At 41.9% G+C, this 26,701-nt stretch overlaps 2 protein-coding genes across 3 annotated transcripts; both read left to right on the top strand.

The window, feature by feature from the left end:
• Window positions 1-327: 327 nt before the first annotated feature.
• slc39a7 (solute carrier family 39 member 7) lies at window positions 328-7,578 on the top strand. Its single transcript, XM_020105730.2, has 8 exons — window positions 328-481; window positions 1,594-2,093; window positions 3,184-3,352; window positions 3,481-3,561; window positions 3,691-3,825; window positions 4,080-4,190; window positions 6,215-6,411; window positions 6,524-7,578. The coding sequence occupies exons 2-8, from the start codon at window positions 1,602-1,604 to the stop codon at window positions 6,776-6,778; spliced, it is 1,440 nt and encodes a 479-aa protein (XP_019961289.2). The 5' UTR covers window positions 328-481; window positions 1,594-1,601; the 3' UTR covers window positions 6,779-7,578.
• A 7,133-nt stretch (window positions 7,579-14,711) lies between these two features.
• LOC138405876 (chitin synthase chs-2-like) lies at window positions 14,712-22,699 on the top strand. 2 transcript variants are annotated; one of them, XM_069516104.1, is made up of 22 exons: window positions 14,712-14,853; window positions 15,274-15,409; window positions 15,717-15,905; window positions 16,005-16,884; window positions 17,168-17,351; window positions 17,447-17,542; window positions 17,877-18,029; window positions 18,123-18,297; window positions 18,402-18,503; window positions 18,610-18,751; window positions 18,846-19,046; window positions 19,133-19,248; window positions 19,337-19,505; window positions 19,612-19,791; window positions 19,902-20,180; window positions 20,270-20,450; window positions 20,537-20,571; window positions 20,672-20,736; window positions 20,869-20,979; window positions 21,070-21,284; window positions 21,380-21,470; window positions 21,862-22,699. In XM_069516104.1, the coding sequence occupies exons 1-22, from the start codon at window positions 14,828-14,830 to the stop codon at window positions 22,042-22,044; spliced, it is 3,909 nt and encodes a 1,302-aa protein (XP_069372205.1). In that variant the 5' UTR covers window positions 14,712-14,827; the 3' UTR covers window positions 22,045-22,699. The 2 variants fall into 2 exon arrangements, with proteins under 2 accessions (XP_069372205.1, XP_069372206.1); XM_069516105.1 differs by having other exon boundaries at window positions 21,380-21,471; window positions 21,881-22,699.
• The last annotated feature ends 4,002 nt before the right edge of the window (window positions 22,700-26,701 follow it).

Raw genomic sequence — 26,701 nt, 5'->3', positions numbered from 1 at the left:
GCAGATACACACATACAGTCAGTTTATATCGCTCATAGGCAGGTGTGTGTATTTGTGTGTTTATGAGTGTGTGTGTGTGTGTTTAAGAGTGTGTGTGTGTGTGTGTTTAAGAGTGTGTGTGTGTGTGTGTGTGTTTATGAGTGTGTGTGCTCACAGTCAGTGCAGGTGATTAGTTTAAATACTCAGTTCTCATTGTAAATCATGTTTTGCACCATGAAGAGGACAACGTGTGTTTACGTGACTTCCATGTAAACAGGAGGAACCAGTTTGGAACCAGTTTGGAAACAGACCGTTAACTAAGAGGTTGGAGATGAAACGAACTCTCGCGAGATTTCACAGAGTTGAGTAAACGCCACGTCCTCTGCGCAGCCTCCATTAGCATCCTGGTGCTCAGCGGGTTTCAGCTCTTTACGGATCTCACAGCCGGTCAGACGGAGAGTTACCGACCGGCACGACAGCCACCGACACCAGACACCATCTGGTGAGACTGAACCGTCCATCTTTTATTGCCTTTCCTACTTAATGATCGTCTTCTCGCTGCGGCAACGCGTTAGCAAGCGGCTACCCAAGCTAGTTAGCCTGCTAGCAAGCTGCAGCCGCAACTTGTGGAATCGGCGACCGGTGTTTGATTCCCGACTCTCACTGTTTACTGTGAGATTACTGCTGCCGCTCGACCACAGCGGACAGATCACCCGCCTCACCTTCACACCAGCAAACAAAACACCACCGCCAGGCGAAGCTGGATCAGAGCTAGCAGGCTAAAATGTAAAGTTAGCCCACACGGTTAAATCCTGTGAGCTCTCATCGCCAGGCTTCGCCCACGGTGTCTGATCCTGCAGACCGTGTTTCAGCGGGGTCTAATCAGTGCAAAGCAGCTAATTCATGGTTAGCACAGGCAAAGTTGAACTCAGGACACCGAGATGCTAACTGTGCTGCAGAGTCATCGTGTAATGTTGTTGCCCCCCCCCGTGACTCCAATGGTCGGCTCAGGGAAAGACTCAACCAGACAAAAATCACTGTCGTGTCGAAAGCTGCAGTGATGACGATGCATTAAGATGCATCACATTTACAAAATGTGCAAAGACACAGACACAAAAGAAAGGACACATCTAAAGAAATCCCAAATGGACTTATTGCAAACATAATTATTATTTATATCAATAACTTGAGTTGACTTTTGTCTCTTCTCTTAACTTGGGCCTTCACATGTGTTTCAGTTGCTTGAGCTCCTCCTGTCACTTGCCAGTTTCAGACCCGCTAGCATTTTACTGATGAGTGTCACTCACTCCACTGACTCCTGCAAATACACAACATCTCTAAATGGATAACATGCAACATGAGTCCTCTGTTGACAGACGTGTCCATGTTTACATATGCAGAAAGAGAGAGATTCATTTAGCCAGAGACAGAGTGATGGTTACTTGCAAACTCGGTAATGTTCACTTCCATCAGGAAGAAGAAGCTATAGGTTTGTTTACATGACCAAAATAATGTGGCGTCGATATCAAGTGAGTTTGGTGTGAACATGGTCTCCGAGTTTAATCATCCACTAGCCTGTGAGTTTCTATTAATTCTGTCCTCTTTCCTCTTCAGGGGATAATATGGGCTGTGTACATCTGCTGACACTGGCCACATCAGCATTACTACTGTTAGCCTCCCAGTCAACATTCGCTCACAGCCACTCCCATGGCGACCACGGACATGGCCACCATCACCATGGCCACTCCCATGGAGAAGATGATCACCATGGACACTCTCACGGCGCTCAGGTGAAGATGTTCCACGGAGCGAGCAAGTGGAGCGCCGAGGCTAACCTACCTGAGGAAGACGACCATGGACACGACCATGGACATGACCATGGACACGACCACGGACATGCACACGCTCACGACCACGGACATGCACACGCACATGACCACGGACATGCACACGCTCACGACCACGGACACGACCATGGACACGCTCACGGACACGCACACTCTCACGACCACGGGCATGCTCATGAAGATGTTCTTGTGCACAAGGAGAGTGGGCATGGGCACTCGCACGGAGAGGAGAGAGAGAAGAGGGATACGATGGAGCTCTGGACGCAGGTGGGCTCATTAGCTAAAATCACACTGATGGGTTATGAGTTTAAAATCTTGAGGTCAGAATGTATGAACCTGAATCTACAGTCAGAAATACAGTCAGAAGACAAATCAACATTTTAAAGGAAAAAGTTTCAATGGGAAATTCTTGATGAATTATTTTAGAAAGTCAATACCAATTCAATTTCTGTAAATAGTCAGAGCCGGATCAGGGGGCAGATTCAGGAATCTTTTTCCTTTTCTCTAACATTGCAAGAAAGGACATTTTTATTGTTTTCTCATGGAATAATTCCTGGATCTCGATGAAAAGAATCTGGCACATTTAAGGGACTAATGTCAATCTATGAGTTTTGTGTTTTCATACTAGCGGACAGATACGAGAGCAAAAAGAGGCTGCACCTTTAGCTTTGGTTGCTGCAGTGTACACACACAGTCGTTTTTTTTCGTACATCCAGTTACTCACCAGCAGTATCATGTGTTCCACAAATGTACTAGATGAACAAACACAGCTGGAGCCGCAGTCTGTATCCACGTTAGTTTGCTGTGTCCTGTTCGACGACGTGTTCACACCCTGTCTGCAAACAAATCAACACTTAGTCCCATCCTTTGTTCTCCAGCTCCTGTTTTACACTTGGGTTGCTTTTAAAGGTCCAGTGTGTAAGATTTAGGTGAAAGGGAACTATTGGCAGAAATGTAATGTTGAATAATCCTCATGATGTTTTCACAAGTTAGTTTCATCTAAATTGAATGAATTGTAGTTTTCTTTACTCTAGAAGGCCCTTTATATTTAAATACTTTATATTTAAATACTTTATATTGACATCGAAGGGACCCTCTCTACAGAGGCCGCCATATTTTTTACATTAGTCCAGACTGGACAAACTAAAGAACTTTTGAGTTTCTATGCTACCACAGGCTCTTTCTCATGTTTGGAGGGGGAGGAGGGTGAGGTGAAGGGTGATCAGGTGCAACATGACACTTCAACAATAGATATCACAAAGTTCTACACACTGAACCTTGAATTGATCTTGAAGCCTTAAGACATCTCCCATGATACACGGATGAAAAGTAAATGTTCCTCTTTTGTTGTCTGCAGGCTATCGGAGCTACCCTGCTGATCAGCGCGGCTCCTTTCCTCATCCTGTTTCTGATCCCGGTTCAGTCCAACAGCGACCAGCACCAGTACCTGCTCAAGGTGCTGCTCAGCTTTGCCTCCGGTGGACTACTGGGCGATGCCTTCCTTCACCTCATACCTCACGCTCTGGGTAGGAAGTCCATCCACAAAAGTCTGGTTTCCTTCATAATGGGCTGACTTGAGACAGATCAAATTCTCAGGGCATGATTCACGGATCTAGATTTTAAAAATCAGGCATGTTTATATTTTCTCTCGCAGAGCCTCACTCTCATCACGGAGACGGCGACCACGGACACTCGCATGCAAGTGAAGAGTCACATGACCATGGTCACTCCCATGGTGCGTTTTCGCCAAAGAAAATACCTTTATTATCTTTTCTACTGTGATGTCAAACATTTAGTTCTATGCTGTAAGCAGTGGAAGATCTTACTCATGTATCACAGTGTTGCTCATCCTCTATCTGCACAGGAGCTGCGCACGGTCACATGATGTCGGTGGGTTTGTGGGTCCTCGGTGGGATCATCGCCTTCCTGGTTGTAGAGAAATTTGTGCGTCTGCTGAAGGGAGGGCACGGCCACGGACATTCCCACAGCCACTCACATGGTACGATGTAGTAAATCAAAAGGCAGAAAATATTTTTTTATTTAAAACACAAAGGACTTCAGTTTATAAATAAAGAAAAATGTGTCCAGTAGAACAAACTAGAAACTATTGGTGTATGTTAGAAATATTCATGTGATGGATCATCTTGTTTTCCAGGGGCTCAGACATAATGTATTATTATTATTACGTATTAGCGCCTGTTAAAATCTGATCCGGGGACTGAAGCTGACCTTTATTCTGTGAAACACTTTCAGCTGCGTCCAAGGAAAAGGACAGTGATGGAGAGGAAGACAAAGACAAGAAGAAGAAAGAGAAAGGAAGCAAAGATGAGAAGGTGCCGACGAAAGACGAGCAAATGAGCACAGGTGAACAATACATTCCTTTTTATAGATAAATGCTGCTTCCTGCTGGTTAGTTACTGAACTGCAGCGTGGTGAGTCGTCACAGGAAGATCTTTACAACTAAAAAGCTCAAACCTTTAACCAGCAAATAACCTATTGAAGTTGTATAAGTAATATAATGTAACTGCTCCAGTGTAGTTTTACAGTATCAGAGTTTTTAATAAAAGGGCAAATCAAATCTTGTCACATTGCACAGTTTTAGAAATTACCTCCTATTTAGGACATATTTCCGTTCACCATTTCATTTATCTGCCAAAAATCCTCAGAGTAAAATATCCTGAAATGTGAAAAGGTATCACACAATATATCTTCCCACAGAATTAGACCAGTCTGTGGTGGTTCACTCTTAACTTCATAACAGAGTGACAGGTAATCCAGGAGAGGGAGAGCGAGAGAGCACGAGGCAAGGAGCGCTACACAAAGCTAGATTGTTATGGTATTATGAGTGTGTGAAACCACTTAAGTTAATTACAGAGAAACAGTGATGTCGGCCTTTGCTCTTTGGTGTTGGTGTCGATGTGACACTGGAGCAGACAGAACTGCTGTGAAATTATTACAATTTACAACTCCCTAAGGGGTAACTCATGAAACGTGTACATCACGACTTATCTGAAGCTGTAAATATATCAAAGAGCTTATCCGTCAGAATTACTGCAGTACTCTGCGTTACCGGTATAACAAGGTGTTCGGGCACATACCACTAACATTACTAACCCCGTCGCCACACCATCCATTACACTTTTATTATAAACATAAAAACTGTTCAGTTCAATTTGTACAACGGCTGTAGCGCTCACGTTCATAAAAAAAAACAAAACAACTCCACTGTTTCAAATATTAGTTATCAAAGCTGCACGGGTGTGGATGATTTGATGTCAGAGGACGCAGAGAGAACTACAGCATCAAAAACGTGTCAAGTCACGGCTGTAGCACCGCTGCAGTACAGTTTTGTGTTTGTTTGAGACCAAGCCACACGTGTGGAGTGTGATATGAGAGTTTGTGCTCTTTAGTGTGTGCGAGGTGAATTGATGACTTATTGTTGTAAATCAGAGCCATGTCCCCGTCTGCGTAGAGTCCATACGTCGAACAAAAAATTCCCACAATGCTTACAGAACAATCCCCTTTATCTCAGCACATCGAGCTAGCTAACGTCTCAACTTGGTGGATCAACTTTAATGAAAGAAAATAAAGCCTTTTTTTTAACGTCATAAATCAAAACCCTCAACAGACATTTAAAACACATGCCCCCTTTCTTCGAACCTGTCCGGTGTATTTGGTAACACCAGTGTTGCCATTATTTTAATCAGAACACTGTGATGTTCCGATTGTAAATTATAGGTTTAATGTCGACATCTGGATCAATCTAATTATCTTACTGCTTCCTGTGGACTTGTTATTTTTGTTTTCCACTTCAGTCTCATTTGCGCAGGTATGTTTTCTTGGCATCGTTGATTGACCTTGACCCACTTTCAAAAAACTCTTGACTGACAGCAAATGTCTCTTCTTTGCTGAACTGCAGCGTGATGACAAGTTAATTACAGAGAAACAGTGATGTCGGCCTTTGGTGTTGGTGTCGATGTGACACTGGAGCAGACAGAACTGCTGGGAAATTATTACAATTTACAACTCCCTAAGGGGTAACTCATGAAACGTGTACATCACGACTTATCTGAAGCTGTAATTATATCAAAGAGCTTATCCGTCAGAATTACTGCAGTACTCTGCGTTACCGGTATAACAAGGTGTTCGGGCACATACCACTAACATTACTAACCCCGTCGCCACACCATCCATTACACTTTTTAACGTCAAATCAAAACCCTCAACAGACATTTAATGTTTATGTATTTGGTAACACCAGTGTTGCCATTACTTTAATCGGAACACTGTGATGTTCCGATTATAAATTATATATTTAATGTCGACATCTGGTGGATCAATCTAATTATCCTTCTGCTGCCTGTGGACTTTCCTCTCCACACATGCAGACATCAAAGTGTCGGGTTACCTGAACCTGGCAGCGGACTTCACACACAATTTTACCGATGGCCTGGCAATCGGAGCGTCATTCCTGGTGGGTCCAGCAGTGGGCGCTGTCACCACTCTCACCATCCTGCTGCACGAGGTCCCACATGAGATCGGAGACTTTGCCATCCTCGTCCAGTCTGGCTGCACCAAAAAAAAGGTATTGTTGAACCGTGTCGTGGCTTTAAGATATGGTGTCAAAGCAAATTTCTCAACAAATTCAAAAATGTTGAATGTGTTGACATCATCACCCTCTCCCTCTTTCCCATCAGGCCATGTGTCTACAGCTGTTGACGGCCTTAGGAGCCTTGGCTGGCACAGCTTGCTCCCTATTGGCCGAAGGCGTGGGCGCCGCGGCGACTGCCTGGATCCTGCCGTTCACGGCCGGAGGGTTTGTTTACATCGCCACGGTGACCGTGCTCCCGGAGCTGCTGGCGGGCCGCTCCAGTTTCGGCCAGTCCCTGATGGAGATTCTGGCGCTGCTGTTTGGAGTTGGCATGATGGTGCTGATCGCAGAGTACGAGTGAGGCCCAGCGGAGACGACTTCTCTCCCAGAGTGAGACAGGAAGGGGAGGAACAGAGAGACGGACAGGAAAAGGTCAAAAAGGTTGAAGAAGGCGCTTTTAAGTAGAATTCATGTGGATTATTTTGTCAGGGGTGTTTTTCCTTGTGTTCGATTTAGGGACAAACGCCACCCATTCTTGGCATACGGGGGAATTTTGTTGTCTTGTGTTTTTTAGCAGTTTACGATCACATCCCTGATTTTTTTATTTACTTTTTGAGAGGAAAAGAATCTGTGGCGTGACAACGGATCAGCAGCGGAGACTGAGAGCTGGGAAGAAAGAAAACTGGTGGAAACTTTTGTGTTGCTCACTGGGGGCCTTCATCGGGACAGGAGGTGGAATCCATCTGTCCGTCGGCCCCAAAATTCACTTGACACTTTCGCTACGTGGATCATCGACACTGTGGCTGCAGCTTTAATTCCCTCCAACAGTGGCTTAACGTCAATTTATTTCACAGCCAAAACAATGACAATAAATTTAACAAGCGGCCGCTCCTTTAATCCACATTTCAGAGTTGGTTCGATGAAACAAGAGAAAGCTCAGTTATACATGTTTCATTATCAATGTTGATATTTTTACATTCCACAGAATAAAAATAAATGTGGCTTCTGCAGATGTGCTCTTAATGTCAACATATTTACTCTAAATCATTCAGATTTCAACAGGTGTTTGTTTGTTTGTTTGTTTCAACTTTAAACATTCCTAAATCTATTTTTTTCTTCCTGACTAAAAATAAAAACGACACAATAAAGATTTAAAATCTACTTTTCAGATTGTTTTCAAAAACATGAGAATATGTCGTGTGAAGCGGAAATGAAATGTGATTCTTCCTCTTATCAGCAGACCCGCCCACGTGCCTGATTACTGAGTGATGCTGAAAACACCTGAGCCGGATTAATTTGGGTCATATCAATGTGTGGGTGTGACCCATATTAATCCCTGTGCCCCAGTTTCCTCTGCCAGGCTCGCTGCAAACGTTTCCTGCAAAGTTTCAAGTGCGGTCGAGAGGTTTATGAAATTTATAAAGATATAAAGGGTTAAATGGAAAAGGTGCAGCTAATCTGACACGAATTAATCCCAGTTTGTGTTTGTTTAAAGAAAATGAAAGATTCAGGGTCACACAGACCCTGAAACGAATTTGTAATTTCAGGCTTTATAATAAACTGGCTAGACTGTTGAACATATTTTTTCCAGCAACAATCAATGTTTTTATGTCTTTATTCTGTCTTCTGTCACAAGTTCTGTCAGAGTGACCTTCACTTTTACAGTTTAATGTGAGAGCTTAAGTGGTTAAAAAGTTTTACAAAATACAAGAATGTATTTTTGATTTATAATTATTTACGTAGAACATTCACAAATCAAAAACAATGATTAAATAGAAGATTAAAATATAGAAAATATCACTAAATGTTTCATAGACATTTTAGCATAACCATCCGTACGAATAATAAAAACCATGAAATAATAATCATCAAAAACTAAGTAAGTGGAACAAGTAAAGTAAACAGTTTTTTAATTCAACAAAAAACTCATGTTCCAGTGATCACTTTTAAGAAGAAGTTTAGTTCTTCTGACCTGACGGCTCGTGTGGCGCATGTCGGTCCACACGGTTGAAAACCACTGGGGAGCAAATGGTGGATAAACAGGCTGCTGTTCGAATGTCTGTCAGCCCGGCGTCAGTCATTGTTTCCATCTTCCAGGAAACAAACTATTAGCTTTAACTGGAGTCACGGATGAACTGAGAGTGGCGAAACATCAGTGTTGTCCTCGATGTGGTTTTTCCCCTGAAGTCAACAAGGAACCCGCTGCGCTCTGTCATGCAGGAATTCCCTCAGAGGTATGTGGGGTATAGGCGTGTAGGTGCTTTGTTTTTTTTAAATTGGGTCAGTGTCATTCCTTCCTCTGAAATCTGATTAATAAGTGGGACGATGACGTTTCACCAGAAAACCACAGATTTAATTTTGTGTTCACGCAGAAACACGTGTGTAATCTTGAACTGTCGGCCTCTTTCTACACACACACACACAGACTCAGGTTAACGCGGCATTTTCTTCAGAGGACAGTCCGACCAATGAACACGTTACCCTAACCTAACCACAATACACATCCAACCTTTACCCTTAACCAGAACCTCACACCTGACGCTGAGCCTCACTATGACTCTGGTCAGTGTTTATGCTGGAAAAGGTAACAAAAACACTTCTGTTAATAAAGATGGACGACGTGTCTTCACTTCCTGTCTTTGTCGGACACGGTTGCCGCCATCTTGTGCTTTTGACGTCATTACAGTGCACGTGCTCGACAGACGAGCTCGACCAAGACGTTTTTATATCATCAATAACCAAACATGAACTCGAACAAACACCGGTGTGATAACAACTACCCGAAGTGACTGAACCTTCTTTGACAAATATCTATTTAACGTCTTCTTTGACTTTTTAGTTTGGTCCACGTCTCATGAGGAGGCAGGCTTCACTTTTGTGGAGCTGCCATCTTTAACATGTTTAAAATATACTGTAAATACTTTGTTGATTTTCATCATGGCCCTGCATATAACAACATTTTTAATTACTATAAACAATACAACATATTGAGCAATTTAATTTTCATGGTATAGTTGAGACGTTAAAATGTTCCAGAGCTCGTGACCGCCTGCCTCGCCCGGTTGGGTAAGACGAGAAGAGAGAGAGAGCCCTTTAAGTGGTGGTTCTAACGAGCAGATTTATTTAAGTGTCATACAATCCTCACATTAATGATCTTAAACAAACAATGTGCAGGAGCCACACGCCCAGCTGAGTCACAGCGTTGTTACATTACATTTGCATAAACCATCTCTTCAGATGCACCTGCGACGCTTCAGGTTCAGGACACAGAGAACGACGTCTTTAAATCTACTGCACTTTACAGCAAAACGTTCATGAACGCAGACGCTGAAATTAGCCGCGTTTCAGTCCAGGGGCTTCGTCCTTCGGAGACTTTTGTCTTCACAGCCCACGTAGGAGGTTTGGTCTTGGCTTCACCAGCTTGTCCTGCTCTCACTGTCCAGCCACCAAAGTGCAGTGAGACACTTTGCCCTGTGCTCTCTAACATGTGGAGCGGCTCAGGAGGGACACGCACCAAACTCAAGAGTCCAAGTCTAAACTTCATTCACTGGAAGTGGAGAAGCGTCGTCCATCTTTATTTGCAGCCCGTGGTTGTGAAACGACAAGTTTTTGCTTTTTTTAAAATCCAGACTGGAAAAGCTCATATCATGGTCCAAGTCATTTTCTCTCTCCCCTCGGATTCTGAGTCGTCATATGTGGTTAAGTTATGGAAAAGTCATGGTTTGGTTAAGGTTATTCAAAGATTGTGGTTGAGGTCAAATTAGTATTTCCAGAGACATCAGTGGACGGGAGGAGACAAAAAGAGCTTGTGTAAGAGGGCGTCTATACGAAATGCAACGTAATAATTGATAATTACCCCGATGATTAATATTAGAGGCGCAATTGCTTCTCAGCAGTTTGTGAATTACTGCTTTGTCATCTCTGGTACTGTTAGTATCACCACCGTATACAACAAATACATCAAATAGTTTGACAGCAGCCAACAAACTCTCAAAGTTTAAAAGACTTTTCAAATATACAATAGCAAAAATTACAGTTTAACTAAATTACTGAAGGACGATCAAATGACCTGATAATCTAGTTTAGTAACGTGATAGAAAATAAATAAGTGAAATCCGACTTGTGACTTGATGGAAAACAGCTTTGTGAATGTTTCAGGAACAAAACATGAACAAAACCTAAAAAAGACTGTTTCGGATTCCTCAGTGGTACAGAGAGTATTTAACATTTTCTTTTAATTCCTTCTCTGTCTCAACAAACTGAGGAATCTTCATTCTCGCTTGACCTTCAGCGGACAGAAGTCTGACAGCGTGGTCTGAGTCATCTGTGATGGAGGTGCAGTGCGTCAGAGACAGAATGAACTCAATCAAAGTGGGAACGTGTGGGAGAGGCCCATGGACGAACCTCAGTCATCTGCTGTCTCACACGTCCAATTAAACACGTTTAAATCATGTGTTGTACTCACTGTTACATTTATGCATGTAGGATTGTATGATTACAGGTTCTGTTCCCGTGTGATTGTTTTTTCTTTTCCAGAAGAGAACTTCATGTATGAATCACAGGATCTCTACAAATGTTAACCATGGCCTCTCAGTATGTTGGGCGAGAGGTTTGGGTACGTGCTGATGAGGACTTTTCTAGTATTTTGATTTATGGTGTTCTGACAGAACACGGATGATTGTACCTGCAGAAACTCCCAAGCACCTGGAATCTAATCATATCAAGTATGAAGAGGAACGGGGAAAGAAAGAGATGTGACCTATTAATCTCCAGAGTTTATATCAGGGGAAAGAAAAAATGAGGAAGCTGGCTGTAAATCCCAGTTTGAAAAATATGTGGATGACGTTTTTTAAAAGATTTCCTGTTTTCAAGTGGTGTGCGGAATATATTTTATTTCCTCCAGATAAAGTTCGCTAAGTCAAATCAAAAAATAGGAAAACCTGAGCAGGGGTGGAGAAGTCTTGACTTTCTGCCGCTGGTTTGGTTCAATATCCAAAAACAGCGGGTTTCACATTTCCTATAAAGCACCTTGATCGGTTCACTGACATATTCACCGAGGTGTCCGAAAAACAACCTAAAGGGCAACTCACGTGTCTCTGAATAATCAGATAAAAAATATCCTGTAATGATAAATAAACCCTGGAGCAACTTTGGTAAATTGGCATGAGACAGAAATGATTTTATGAGTTTTTAGATCCACATCAGATTTTAAAGGTTCAGTGTGTAGAACTTTGTGATATCTAGTGCTGAAGTGTCACGTTGCAGCTTGTTTAGTTTGTCCAGTCTGGCCTAATGTAAAAAACATGGCGGCCCCTCCATGAAAATATAGAGTATTTAAATATAAAGGGTCTTTTCTGGGGTAAAGAAAACTACAATTCATACAATGTAGATGAGATGAACCAGTGAAAACATCACGAGGATTATTCTACATTACATTTCTGCCAGTAGTTCCCTTTCACTTAATTACTTAATCCCTTAATTTTTGTGAAGATTTCCTGCAGATTGCTTTATGTCTTTGTTCATGGAAAGAAATCTATTACAGGAACTTCTTAAACCTTCCATCAACCTCACGAGACAGATTTCCCACAGACTGATGAATCGATTTTGATGAAGAGAAAAAGAAGACATTTGTAGAGAGTCGAGCAGTAATCCTCCTGATTATTAAAAAACCCTCTAATGAGCACAAACTTGATTGTGAGTCTGCGGATGAGGAGAAAGTCTGCGGGGAAAAGAAAACAGTTTCCTTGTGAGGTAACAGGCAACAATTACTCGCTGTAACATGACACACACTCTGTTGTCAGCGACTGTTGGAACTTTTCATTTGCTGTTGTCGCACAAGTTTATTCACAGCAGTTGATTTAGGCGGTCGTGCATTCAAGCTGATTCAAGCTGATTCAAACTTTCAAACTTTCAAAGTCTAAAGAAACAACAGGAGTTATCTGAACATCAGGCATTTTGACACATGTGGGTTTGTTAATTAAAAAACACTGCGTGTTGAGAGAGCTGTCACCAGATCAGCAAAACAAATGAAAACCGGCTCATGAGTTCACATTTTTCAAAGTGTTGTTGGAGTTCCAGAGTGAAGTGAAGACAAGAAGGACGAGAGAAAATATATGACCCCGACGACTGTGACTCAAATAATTCACTTGCAACACAAGTATTTGAGTCCAGGTGACATTTTTTTTTAATTGTTGGAATAAATCACAGTTTCATTTGAAAATATTTTCTTTTCTTTTTTAAATGTATGTTTTCACTCTGCTGCTCCGTGACTACAATTTTCTTTCTGCCCGAGGGATCCTGCCGTAAATATGTCACAGGTGCAAATTGTTCTCAAGTAAAAGTCACTAACGTCACATGGAAGATACGCAAACATCATCTGCTGGAGCTGTTGTTTGACCATGTGACGGTTTTGTTTTTGCGTGTTTTGTTTTGCTGTTGCTTGTTGCACCTGTGTCTTAATTATTTGTACTTTTGTGTCCTCCATGGGTCTTTGTCCATGTGATCATACAACACAAAGTTATGTCATAACTTAATTATGAAAGATAATTGTCTGTGCTTTCATACGTGTGCTTTTATATGTGTGCTTTCATACGTGTGCTTTCATACGTGTGCTTTTATACATGTGCTTTCATATGTGTGCTTTCATACGTGTGCTTTTATACATGTGCTTTTATTTGTGTGCTTTTATATGTGTGCTTTCATACGTGTGCTTTTATACATGTGCTTTTATTTGTGTGCTTTTATATGTGTGCTTTCATACGTGTGCTTTCATACGTGTGCTTTCATACATGTGCTTTTATACGTGTGCTTTCATACGTGTCTATTTGTCTTTTATCACCTTTCATGTGAGCAACACATCAACTTTTACATAAAAATACATACATTTAATGTGGAAAATGTTAAAGTAGTCATTATGAAGTTTTACATAACGTGTGTGAGAATGTTGATTAAAGACGTAATAATGTCCCCGTGTTCCAGGTAATTTACGACCTCGGTGTAAAAACAAAGTGAACTGATGTCACTGCAGCCTTTTCCACAATAGGAAGATTTATGCAGTATTTGAACCATGCGAAATGCAAACACGACTTCTATCTTCATCTGGATCCATGAACTTTTGTGGGAATTATTTTTAGGTAATCTTGCTGACAAACGTTCATGATTTTTCGCCCGAACTTGTCAATTCATTTAAATTTACATTGTCCTTTATATACTCACTAATATTTGAAAATGTGATGGGACTTTCCTCGAACAAATTCTGCACCCAAGTCCAGTAGTTTCTGAGTAACGCTATTAACAAATCAGTGCTGATGAAAACATCGTGTTGAAGGGACGTTGAAGTTCATCTTTCTTTTCTTCTTTATATTTCGATGACATGAAGTTTAAGGGCAAACTTTGACCTGACTTTTATTTTTTGTATTTTCTTTTTGTAAAAATAAAGAAAACCCATGTTTTAGGAAGGTGTGATCAGCTCTACATTTAGTGCTGCTATAATCAAACATTCCACAAAGGATGCAAACATGATGTGTGCTACATGTGCCATATGTTGTAGACTTCCTTCTAAAAATAAGATAAGATCGTCTTTTATCAGTTCTGTGATTGGAATTTTTGCAGCATGCCTCCACCAGGGCCACACCTGATTGCTCACGACGCTTTATCTGTTGTTGATCCATGTTCCACCCTTCCACCCAAACTCAGTTGTTTGAAAATAATCCTGCAGGCATCTCTGCCATTATAGTCCCATTACGATCAGTCAATCTGCACCAATTTACACACACTCATGAATATCACTCCTCTAAATGTGCATGATTTTTTTCATTAATGTCCACGAATCAAAATCAGGGAAAATGTTGAAAAATAAAATAAATAATTCCTGGATCCAGATCTGCGCTAAGGTTTCGTGGAGAGAGTTTTAATCCTGCTGCTAAAAACAAACAGTCGAGTGAAATCATTACCTCGTAAAACAAGTCGATTATTCGTGACATAACATTCCAATCATACAGTGTTCTGCCATGATTGCCACACACACAATAAACCAATTATTTAGAGATGAACTGTACAACACGTCCTTAACGCCTCCTGTCTTACTTACTTCTTTCAAAATAAGGTAACAAAACCCTTAAATAGTCAGAGTAAAAATAAAAATGGAATCAGTAAGAAATAAAGGAAATATATAAGTTATAAATTACATAAGGAAAAAACATAGCCTCCCTCACATCTGGGAATGTCGTCAACAGAAAGATCAGACAGGTTTTTATGCAAATCCCTCAAAATTCATCTCTGGGACAGTGTCCTGTCATGATTCACCTGCAGCAGCACTTTGGGTGTAGCCGGTTTGCTCCACTGAGATGAGTCATCAAGGTGCTTTATAAACAGGAGCGCAATCAGCAAGGACTCATTTGTCACAATCACAATGGAGGAGGACAGAGACAAGCTGAAGTAAGTCTGCACTTTCAATACGATGCATTTATAATGACTTTGAGTCAACTTTCAGAGAACGAATGTGAAAAGAATGAAATTTTAGTGAGATCTTAACTTGATGTTTTATTTTCGAATTGGAAATAAGTTCTGTTCTTGTTTAAGCAGAAAATGTATAATGTATGTTTTTAAAAGTTATTTATAAGCAGATGTCATCACAAATACATTCGTTATTTTCTCATTATTGCAACTGGTTGATTCATTTAAATGTATTGTCTCATATTGTTGGGTACCAGCATTTGTTTAATGATCCATTAATAAACAGGAGATCTTTGAATCTTTTCATTTTTAATTATACTTCTTCCACTTTTATTGTGTATTTATCACAATTTCATTGATCGACTGTTTTTCACTTTGAACTTTTGGTCGTGTCTCCCTCAGCCGGTCGTGGGACGCCTGTCGAGAGGTCCCCATCATCGACGACGAACATACGCCATGGAAACTTATCAAACTACTCAAGATCATTGTTCTGTTGTTAGTCGCTCTGATCGTGTTCGGGCTCGCCCTCTGCAGCAAGGTTTGTTATTTTTATAAATATTTTAAAGTGAAATTAGCGCAATAAATATGAGCTACACAGCTACACACTGAAGAATAATGATTAAATATGTGGCTACATGAAAAGGAAGTGGGTCACTCACTTAGTTGATGTACAGGATTTCTGATTCAATTCTTATTTTACATGTTTTTGTCCATAACGGTTAAGTTTAAATTGAACTTTGGTTAAATGAGAGGACTCAGAAGGATTTCACTAAGTTACAGGCTCAGTGAATGTCTGTGGAGCAGCTGCTGATTTCACACTGACATGATCTTTTCTTCTGTTCCAGACGTCTTTCCTAATTCTCATCACGTTATCAAATGAAGGCACACAAACCCTCTCATCAGAGCACAAACCCGTCGCTCTGCTGTGTATCGGCTGCTCTCTCATCGCCCCCAGTGTCCTTCTTTTTCTCAAGAGCCTGTGGAAGGCCTGCTACAAGACGTCAAAGCTGCCAGGAAAGAAAACTATTGCTCTGGTAAGACGAGAGTCAACACCTGAGCATCTGATCTCTGATGCCTCTGACGGATCCTGGCTGGTATCAGTGTTGTTGAATTTCCTCTTTTCTCCTCTTCAGGTTCTGTTCTTTGAGTTTCTCGTGTCAGTGGGAGCAGCGATTCTCACCATGGTGGCGATGCCGCACTTGGACATCGTCACCAACGTGACGATACTGAACGGTGTAGCCGTCCTCTCTTCGCTGCTACAGGTGATCGCTCAGTGCACAGCCAAGGAGAGGAACCACTTCCTGCTGCCCTCCATCACCGCCTTCCTCCTCATTCTGCTGGGTTACATCCTCTTCCTTGTCTTGTACATCATGAAAGATCCGACCGACATCAAGATGCTAACTTGGGTGGGTCTGGCTGTCGGTGCGTCCTTCTTGGTGTCCTTCAACTGGTGGGAGAACTACTTCAGATTGATCAGCAAGGACAGCAGCTCCGTCTTCCTCAAGGATCTTTGTAAAGACGTAGCAAGGTGTCAGAACATCCTGCACCTGTTGTCCAGCGTGCTCAGGGTCGCGGTGACCGCCTGTGTGCTCGGAGCCTACGTCCCTCTGGCCAAAATGGACTGGGACATCGTGAGGTCCATCCCGAGTCGTGAGACCAGGGTTATAGTCATCACCATCGGGGTCCAGCTGATCTCCTCAGCGCTCTGCAACTGGTTTGCAGTTGCCGCCTGCAAGATGCACGCCATACGACGATGCTTCATCCTGCCTTTGTACCTGGCCTCTCTGGCTGTCATGGCTCTGCTCGTCGTCCCCGTCATCGTTTACTACCAAGAGTACAGAGTCAGTCAGAATGGAACCGCAGGCATCAACTTCACCAGCTACTGCGACGTGGTTGTGGATGGAACGAACCGAAACCTGAATGGCAGCGTGTTCCCACAGCTGGTTCTAGATGTTACACACACCCTGTGCTTCCTGGACATGTCCAAAATAACCGACATTGGCTTACTGACAGGTAATGAACCAAAGCTTTGTCTGAAGTTCAATGCAATGCCAGTAATTTGAGACACATACATACTCAAAACATCCAGAAAAACATAAATTCCTGTAGAAAGACACATTTTTGCATGTGGGAGCAAATGTGGAGGTTCTCGGGGCACCTCACCCTGTACATACCTGAGAGCAACAGTGCTGTGTTGTGTAAAACCTTGCATCCTGATGTAGTTGTTCAGACTGTTTTATTTTTGGTGCTGAATATTTCCAGAATTTTGAACGTCCATCTGTGAATCTTCCCCCAGGTTCAGCTGTGGCCTGGTGGCTCGGGCTTGTGTTGGCCACCCTCCACCTGTGGTATCTCAACGTGAATCGTATCGGGAGAACCCAGGACATATTTGTCAGGAGGCTGTACGAAGGAACGTTTATCGAGCAGTCCTTGCTACTCAACACCCGCTTCGACATCCAGACCAAAAACAGGAAGAAGAAGTAAGTGTTTTTGAGGGAACAGTCTCCCATTTCATTCCAACGTCAATTTTTTAGATGTCACTAATTTTCAAATATGCAAATCCCGTCATGTGCAGTTTTAGGGACTTGGAACCAGTGATGGTGTATCTGTGTGCGACTATGTGGCACGAGACCTACGATGAGATGATAAACATCATTATATCGATATTCAGGTGAGTTAACTGGAAATCATCAAGGCCCAACAGTCTCCTCATGAAACCACATTTAAATTCAGTAGATCAGTACTTTTATCTGCACCAAATTGCACACACTCATAAACATCCCCTAGATATGATCCATGAATTATTCCCTGGGAAGAAAAGGAAACATTCTGGATCTGATCTGGATCCGTACAAACATTCAATGAGTTCGTTCCTGACCCACACCACCTTCTTCCACCGAGTGTCGTAGTTCTCTGTCGAGGACACTATTGGTGATCTTGTTCACAAACAAGAAAAGGACCTGCATAGCTCATAGCTCCTCTGCTTGTTTCTCTGGTCACTGCAGACTGGACAGGTACAGACCAAAGACAGAGCCGAAGTTCAACGATTTGTCCTTTGAAACCCATATATACTTTGATGATGCGTTCGAGGGGAGTCAGGTGCGTCACCTCAACAAATACGCAAAGAATCTCGTGGAAATCTTGAAAGAAGTTTACGGGTAAGAGCCGGGCAACAGTAGATTTGAATCCTGATGGTCATGTTCGGCTGACCACCAGAAACACAAAATGTTCCTCTCATTTTCTGTCCTCAGCATCTTTACAGACGTTGATAGTAAGGTCTTCATAAAGCAGCATCACATCCCCGACCAGAAGCTCATAACGACACCGTACGGAGGTCGTCTCGTCATCACCATGCCTCATGAGAACCAGATCATCGTTCACTTCAAGGACAAAGACCTCATCCGCCACAAAAAGAGATGGTCGCAGGTAGGAAAACAACAAACCCAACAAGTTAGAATTACACACATCTCATATCTAAAAATGTAGAATATTAAAATATAAACAAAACATTTTTATTTCTGTCTTTCTAGGTTATGTACCTTTATTATCTTCTGGGCTGGAAACTCATGACTAAGTATCATGCCCGCTGGCAGAAGGGCGGTGAAGAAAAGGAGCTGAGAGCAGAAGTCCAGGTCAGAGACGAGGGAAACGTATTCATCTTGAACATTCATGCAGATCGTTTCTAATTAAAATGCAAAAGATTTTAACTAATTTCTACAATGTAAACTGTTCCTCCAGAAAGAGAAGCACAACACCTACCTCCTGGCTTTAGATGGGGACACTGACTTCCAGCCGGCTTCTTTGATGCTGCTCATCGATCGTTTGAAAACGTACCCACTTGTCGGGGCAGCATGTGGGAGGATTCACCCCACTGGCTCAGGTTGGCATATAGTAACAAAAAGAAATGTAAAAACAAACGGAGAAAAAAAGAAACATTTGAGTCGAGGTTTACAGAATCTGTATTTCCTCTGCAGGTCCTGTCGTGTGGTTCCAGAAGTTTGAGTACTCTGTCAGCCACTGGCTGCAGAAGACAGCGGAGCACGTGATTGGCTGCGTGCTGTGCAGCCCCGGCTGCTTCAGCCTGTTCAGAGCAGAGGCCCTGATGGACGACAACGTGATGAAGAAATATTCCACCAAGTCCATGGAGGCGAGCCACTACATCCAGTACGACCAAGGTAATGGAAGCTGTTAGAGGGAACGTCCTGTCTGTCGGAGGTTTTCTCTGTCCTCCTCTCACGCAAACATTACCTGATCCCTGCAGGCGAGGACCGCTGGCTCTGCACGCTGCTGCTGAAACAGGGATGGAGGGTGGAGTACAACGCTGCCTCCGACGCCTACACCAACGCACCGGAAGACTTCAAAGAATTATACAACCAGGTGAGAGATGCAGGTCATCAAACCATGTTCACCAATATTTTGATGCCAACAAAATACAATCCTGCTAAAGTGTATTTACCAATTGTAGCGACGGCGATGGGGACCATCCACGCTGGCCAATGTGGTGGATATACTGGGCTCCACCAAGATCATTTGCAAGAAGAACCCGTCCATCTCAAAGCCCTTCATGTTCTACCAGCTCTTTGCCATCATCTCAGCCATTCTGGCACCTGCCACCATCGTCCTCATGGTTGCAGGTTGGTTTTTTTATTTTTGCGTTTTATTTCAACTTTTTTTTTCAATGGCAAGAGCTACAAGTAAAGTTCAACCCTGCATCTGTTCTTGTTCCTCTGTGTCATCCAGGAAGTCTTGCTTTCATCTTTGACATCCATGGCGCTGGAGCTCTGGTGATCTCTGTGATACCGCCAGCAGTCTACCTGGGTCTTTGCTTCAAGCTGAAGACGGACAGTCAGATCAATCTGGCAGCAATTATGAGCGTCATATATGCATTCCTCATGTTGGTGGTGACGATGTCCATCATCGGTAAGTTGTGTTAGAATAATCACGTCACACATGTGTCGCTACTTGATTTTGATTGTGCTGCTTAAAGGTGCTTCAATCCCAACATTGTTTGCACTTTTTTCTTCTGTCAGGCGCAATGGTCAAGGACCAAACCATCCTGACACCCAGCAGCATCTTTGTCCTCACCATGGCGTGCATCTATGCCATCACAGCAATATTGCATCCTCAGGAATTCCATCTTGTGTTCTACGGCTTTCTCTACATCATCTGCATCCCCAGTGCTTACCTCCTCCTCACCATCTACTCCATGGTCAACATGAACAACGTGTCCTGGGGCACCAGGGAGACCAAACCTGCCGGTGAGGCTGCCACGCCTGAAGCGACCGCCCCGCAGACGAACACACAGAAAGGTAAACTTCATTAACAAGCCACTTACACTAAAAAACAATCAATATTGTTGTTTTTACTGATTGAACTGAAACTGGTTTTTCTCTCGCAGCCAAAAATACCTTCCAGCGTCTCACCACATGGTGTAAATGTTGTAAAAAGTCCAGCCAGAGGCCTCAAGATCAGCAGCTGACTGTGGGCCAGGAGAGCATGATCCCGGAGCCCATACAGGCCGAACCTCTGCCCCAAAACACCATCGTGGAAGACAACAGGATCCCAGAGGAGGAGCAGATGTAAGTTCTGAGGGTCAGACATTGATTTTGATGAAAGTCATATAAAGCGTGAGGTGATACTGATACTCTTTCTGTTTGCGTCTCAGTGCGGCAACATCTGCTTTCGACCGTCAGAGCCAAAGTAAGTTCTGATGACAAAATCCCCGGAAGCTTCTTTTTGTGTAAAAAAAACGTTTTTCAGACGTGATGTCATCTCACACTTGTCTTGCTCTGACCTCTAGGTTGGATGGAGGAACTACAGGAGTTGTCCACTGACATGCGCCTGATAGAGGACACACTGGACGAGGTGCATATGTCTCTCTTGATGAATCAGTTTCATTGAATATCACAGGAGAGAGTGATGGTGAATGAGTCTGAGGGAATGTGTGAATATATCGTTAGAATAACTAACCGAAAGGGTTTCTGTGTTTTCCTGCAGGAAGAGCTGGGGTTCTGGAAAGAGCTGCAGGAGAAGTACCTGAAACCTCTGCCCGATGACAAAGAGAGACAGAAGAAGATCGCCAATGACCTGCGGGAGCTCAGGAACAAGGTCAGTGCGAAGATCTCAAGTGTAAGTTCCCGTCTGAAACCAGAGTGCGGTCAGTCTTGATACTCATCTCTTCTCTCTCATCACACACAGATCAACTTTGCCTTCTTCTTGCTGAATGCCCTGTGGCTGGTGGCGACCTTCACCTTGCAGGTCTTCGATGCCACCTTCGCCATCAAGCTCCCAAAAGTCTCGCTCGACCTGGAATACACTGGAGAAGACGTGCATATTGACCCCATCGCCTTAATGTTCATTCTGGGATTCGCTTCGTCGGTCAGCATTCAGTTCTTGGCCATGATTTACCACAGGTGACCACTTGTTTTTTTCTCCACATTGTGATGCTCATGATGTTCCCACTTCCCACCTGAAATAACAATGATATGTTTCTTTTCTGTTTATCCAGACTTTACACCCTGATCCATTATGTTGCGTTCCTGGACACCGAGCCCAAAGAACAAAAACCTGAAAAAATAAAATACAAGAAAGGCAAAAAGGTATTTACAACCTCTACTAATACTAATCTACAAGAGTCCATTAAATCTGGTGCAAACTTCAGGTCATAGCAGTCAGGGCGTTTTTTTACACAACTTTGGTTCACAACCTGTGTTACTTTACGTTCGCGATCATCATGTGTCCCAGATCGAGCCTTGTTAATCTTAGAATCATTTAAATTTGTTCAGAGAACACCATGTGTTGAATCTACCTAATTATCAGGGCTGGTTCATCTAATTAAAGGGAAAATATTTTAATTGCTCTAAGTGGTAGAAACGTGATGTACTGATGTATTCTGGTCCACCGCACCCTGCTGCCAAGGTGGCTTTGTCAGCTGCAGGTGTGGTGGTGTTTATACTTTTACGCACTAATGTTCACGCAATCTCTGCCCAGGGCTCTGCGGCCGACTCCGGCTCCGCGGCCGACTCCGCCTCCACGTCCGCCTCCGCCTCCACGGCCGACTCCGGCTCCACCATCGACTCCAGGTCCACCAGCGACTTCCGGGAGGACTCTGATTTTGAGGAAAGTGACTCTGAGTTTTACAACATGAGTCATGATGGAGGGACTATGGTGTAAACACAGACTCTCAGCACAAGCAAAACCCTTATAGCACAATTCCCATCGTCGATGAGATATAAAAAACGTTTTTACATACGTGTTTTATTTATGTGAAGTCTACATTTGTTCAAGTGAATTTTTTGAAGAGATTTGTTGACAAAACAAGTCACAACACAAGCTATTATCATGAAGGATCTGTTCTGTCACACAGTTAATTTTGCTGCTTCTATTTTTAATGTGAAGAGGAATGAATGAAGTTTAGTGTCCACTGACTTAATGAAGTTTGTTTAACGGGGAATAAAGTTCAGGGAACCTTATCTTATATTTATTTAATATCAATTAAGATTGAAACTGTTTTAGTGCCTTTATCGTCTAAAGCTTTATTAGCGGAGTCTTCGTCTCTGCTTCTGTCTGTGTAGAATAAACACGTGAACAAGTGTTTGCTGCCTTCACGGCCAAAAAAGAGAAATCTCTTCTTTTTTTAATAAAAGAACTTAAAAAAGATCTTTTTTTATATTTATTTTTGAATGAATGAGAAAGAAGAGTCTAACAAACCAGAGGAGTTTTGTTTCTTTGTTTTTGTGATTTATCTGTGATTGTTTCTGTTGGTGTCTGTTTGTAAAAAAGTTGTTTCTCATGAAGTCTATATCAAATAAATTTTAAAATAATAGAATCTTTTGGGGACAACTCGGTTTGTATTTCTTCTAAATGCTGTAACTACACAGAATACTCATCATTTTGTAGAAGTTAATTTGCGAGAGTTACTATCGACTACAGACTAGAGGTTGTGTTTTTTTATACTGAACTTAAAAGACAAAGTAGAGTGACACTCACTTGAGAGGCATTTCTCTCCAACAAGGCCCAACAGTCGATTTAACTTCTGCACTTAATCCGTCACAAATACAGAGACAGCTTCATCTGTGTAACTCCACACACATGTTTAATGTCTGAAACCACAATGTGAGACACCTCAACATACTCATATTACATGATGGGTACACCACATAATGTAGTTCCAGGACCAAAGTAAGGAGCAGAAGAAAATAAAATATGATAATGACCAATTAATGATTAATGTTAATTATGTGAAATACGTAATAAGTCCATGTTCTTAAATGAATGAATGAACGAAGGTCAGACTCAGAACATCTCAGAGTTGCTCTCATGCAAATGACTTCATAGGACTACGCCTGGAAACGGGGCGTGTAGTCGTAATTAAGCAGAACAAGAACAGACTGTATGTCATTAAAACATATTTTTGTTCTCAGGGCAAGAACACACACCTAGTGAGCAACCTTTGCCACAAGAGAGTGACTGATGTTAACTAAAGATCAAATTTAAGATGTTTCATAAAATGTATGATAAAAACAAACGAAAAGAAAAATAAGAATAAAAAGTCTCTCAGTTCCTATAAGTTGACCTTGGATTCTACATTTCCCACAATTAGTAACACTACACAACTTTTTTACCTCAAAGCAGCAGCTTGGTTAAAGTGAGTCTGATGTGTGAGTGTGAACGTGGAGACAGTTTCCTCCTTCACTCCCGGAGCGTCTGTTCTGGGTTTGATCTCCTGTGAGAAGAAATGACTGAGAGTCTATATCTATATCTTTATCTATATCTACATCTACATCTACATCTATTCTACATCTACATCTACATCTATTCTATATCTATATCTATATCTTTATCTATTCTATATCTATATCTATTCTATAGATCTACTGAATCCAGAAATCTGGAGCAGCGACGGCTGGAACTACACTACAGGTGCTTCTCCAGTTCATGGCTCTGAACAACATTCAGTTTTGGATTTTTAACATTGTGAGATTGGACGTTTTTCCAAACTCCAGAAAGAACCTTAGAGATCTGGATGAATAAAATCTGAAACATTTAGGTGACTGATATCTATGAGAGTTTGTAACTTGGTGCAGCTTGATTAAATCTTAAGGAACTGTTGGACACTGCTCCCCTCCAGTTTTTTTTTATGTATCTTAGTAAATAACATGAAAAAGTGGAGTTGCTGTCGAGTCACAGTCACGATGAAGGAAACGGAGCAGAAACTGTTACGTGTCAGTTTCAGGATGCCATCAGAGAGAGGTGTACAGGACGTTAATCCGTCCATAGTGCTGTAATGACAGGTTTAACGAAGCTGTGTGGTGGTCATTAAGTTTTGCCGGTGGTGCAGCAGCGAGGAGGTACAATCTGAATTATTTAACTACAACACTATGAATGAATGCTAATAGATGTGTTTGCTATTACAAACTCTCTTATATAAGGAGATCATTTATAGATATATTAATCATGCTGTTTTCATTACACTGTCACATAACCATTAATTACCATTATTATTTGTATTACTGCTGGTTTCTGCTCTTACATCAGCGGCCGCATAGTTTCAATTGTCATCCCTGCTGCACCATTGTAGGAGGAATTAGAAGAATTCTAAACACAGCAGTGCTTTAATCACTGGGTTGGTTGAGACGTAAAGGTGGGGCCCGGCCCCAGCAGCCCTGCAAAGTGCATGAATCTGACAAACGAAGAAAAACATTTTCTACACTTTAATCATCTGGGTGTTTGCAGCCAATGTTTGTGCAGGAGCAGGTTTTTCTAGTTCATTTTAATTATTTAATGAGGCAGATAACCTCATTTTCTGAAGTGGTTATGAAAGGAAAGTGTGTGTGTGTGTGTGGGGTGGGGTGGGGGGGGGGGGAGACAGAGAACGCTAATGTTGCAGGTCAACGTTTTCAGAAGTTGTGCTTTGATTTCCCTCACCACGTGTGACTATTTGTCCCCACAACATCCATGAGTGAAGACATGTTTTAAGATTAGATTTAGGTTTAGTATAAGGTTCAGGTTAAGCTCAGGTTTAGTTTAAGTTTGGGTTGGAGTTAAGGTTATTTTTGAAATGTGGGTGTAACTGTGGACACAGATGTGAAAGGAAGTTGAGGAAACAGCTGTTAAATTAAAAAGAGGAGAGGTTCTGACTTTGGCTCCGCCCTCACCTGCTCACACCTGGAAAACACAGAGTGCCTGACGGTTTCAAAAAACCTTTACTCTTTAACCTTTACCCTTTTCCCTTAACTTAAACCCTTATACCCTTAACTCGTCACACATGAGACAGAGCTGTGCCCAATTACAGATCTTGTGTCGTGCCAACATGTCCTGATCATGTCTAATACGCAAATGAGCCGACTCTGATGTTACAGATGAAAACAGGCAAAACTGTTTCATGGCACATTTCAACGATAGTTCCTGCATGCGTGTGCAGATTCACACGCCTCATCGCTGTCACTGATAATCATTAAGTGCCTCTGAGGAGTGGCAGCGCTCTGTGTGAGTTTGGCGGACGGAAGAGTGAACCTGTTTTTAATGATTTTCTCTGTCATGTGGTGAAACACTCCATCAACACTTTAAAGTCTTGATAATGAATTAAATTAAACTTCAGGTTAAGGTTTATTTTAGTTTGAGGCCTAGATTTGGGTCGAGGTTTAGTTTAAGGTAAGATTTGGGTCGAGGTTTAGTTTAAGGTAAGATTTAGGTTAAGTTACAGTATAGATCTAGGTTAAGCTTTAGTTTAAGTTAAGGTTTATTTAAGGTTAAGAATAGTTTTTTTAAAGGTTAGATTCAGGTTTAGGTTCAGGGAAGGCAGCGATTTAGGTTAAGTTTTATTTTAGGTTTAGGTTAAGTTTTATTTTAGGTTTAGGTTAAGCTTAACTCACTCATGTTTGTGCAATACTCATTTCTATCTGTGCAACGTTCAATCACACTTATTCTGCCCACACTCTATATAGAATCTATATATGCTGTTTACACTGTTTACAATATCCTTATTATATATAAATGTTTACATTTTATTACTTTTACTGATGTTTATTTCTTCAAGGAACTTTTGACTTTCGACTTTTTCTAAAGGACTTTTGTTTGTACAGTTCGTTCTTCTTTTCCTGTTTTATTTTGAAGCTTCTTTCCTTGCGCATCTCTTTTACTTCACTTCCTGTCATTGTTTCCCACCCGTGAGATTGTCTCACCTGTCCCACTGTGTTTCACCTGAGTTCCATCATCATGCTTTGTTTGACTGGGTCTCAGAGGCTGCATTTGAAGCCCCATTGCCAAAGGCTCCTCCAGAGGTTGGAGGTTTTTACAGAAGGTTTTTATGACCCTTTCATATTGAGTTTGCCTTTTATGAAGTTACTTAAAAAAAAACACCAGAAAAGCGGTGGAGGAGTTTCTGCTTTCTGAGATTCTTTTTTTAATCAACCTGTTAACGTAAAGAACAAAACATATTTTTTGTATTTGCTCTCATCTGTAATATTTGTGTGTATATTTTAACCTGTAAAGCGCCGTGTCACTGTTTTGAACGGAGCTCTATAAATAAAGTTATATTATTAAAGCATTTATTTCTCCTGAGTGAGTTTCCTCCACTAGAGGGCAGCATCATCTCATTAATGGAATGATAATCAGGTGCAAACTGTTTCATGCACGTTCCTGCAAAGCTTTAACTTCACACGCACACGCACTAACATGCACGCACTCGCACACATGCACATGCACGTGCACAGGACGTCACACCCTGTAAATCACTCTGTGATGCACTGATTCTCCACCAATAGAAACAAACTGAGAGGTCATAGTTTGTCATCACTTTATATATATAAATATAAGTATCAGACGACCA

This window comes from Paralichthys olivaceus, chromosome 20, assembly GCF_024713975.1.
Source record: "Paralichthys olivaceus isolate ysfri-2021 chromosome 20, ASM2471397v2, whole genome shotgun sequence".
NCBI lineage: Eukaryota > Metazoa > Chordata > Actinopteri > Pleuronectiformes > Paralichthyidae > Paralichthys > Paralichthys olivaceus.
Note: the sequence above shows the minus strand (reverse complement) of the source record. Positions and strands in the feature narration are given on the sequence as shown.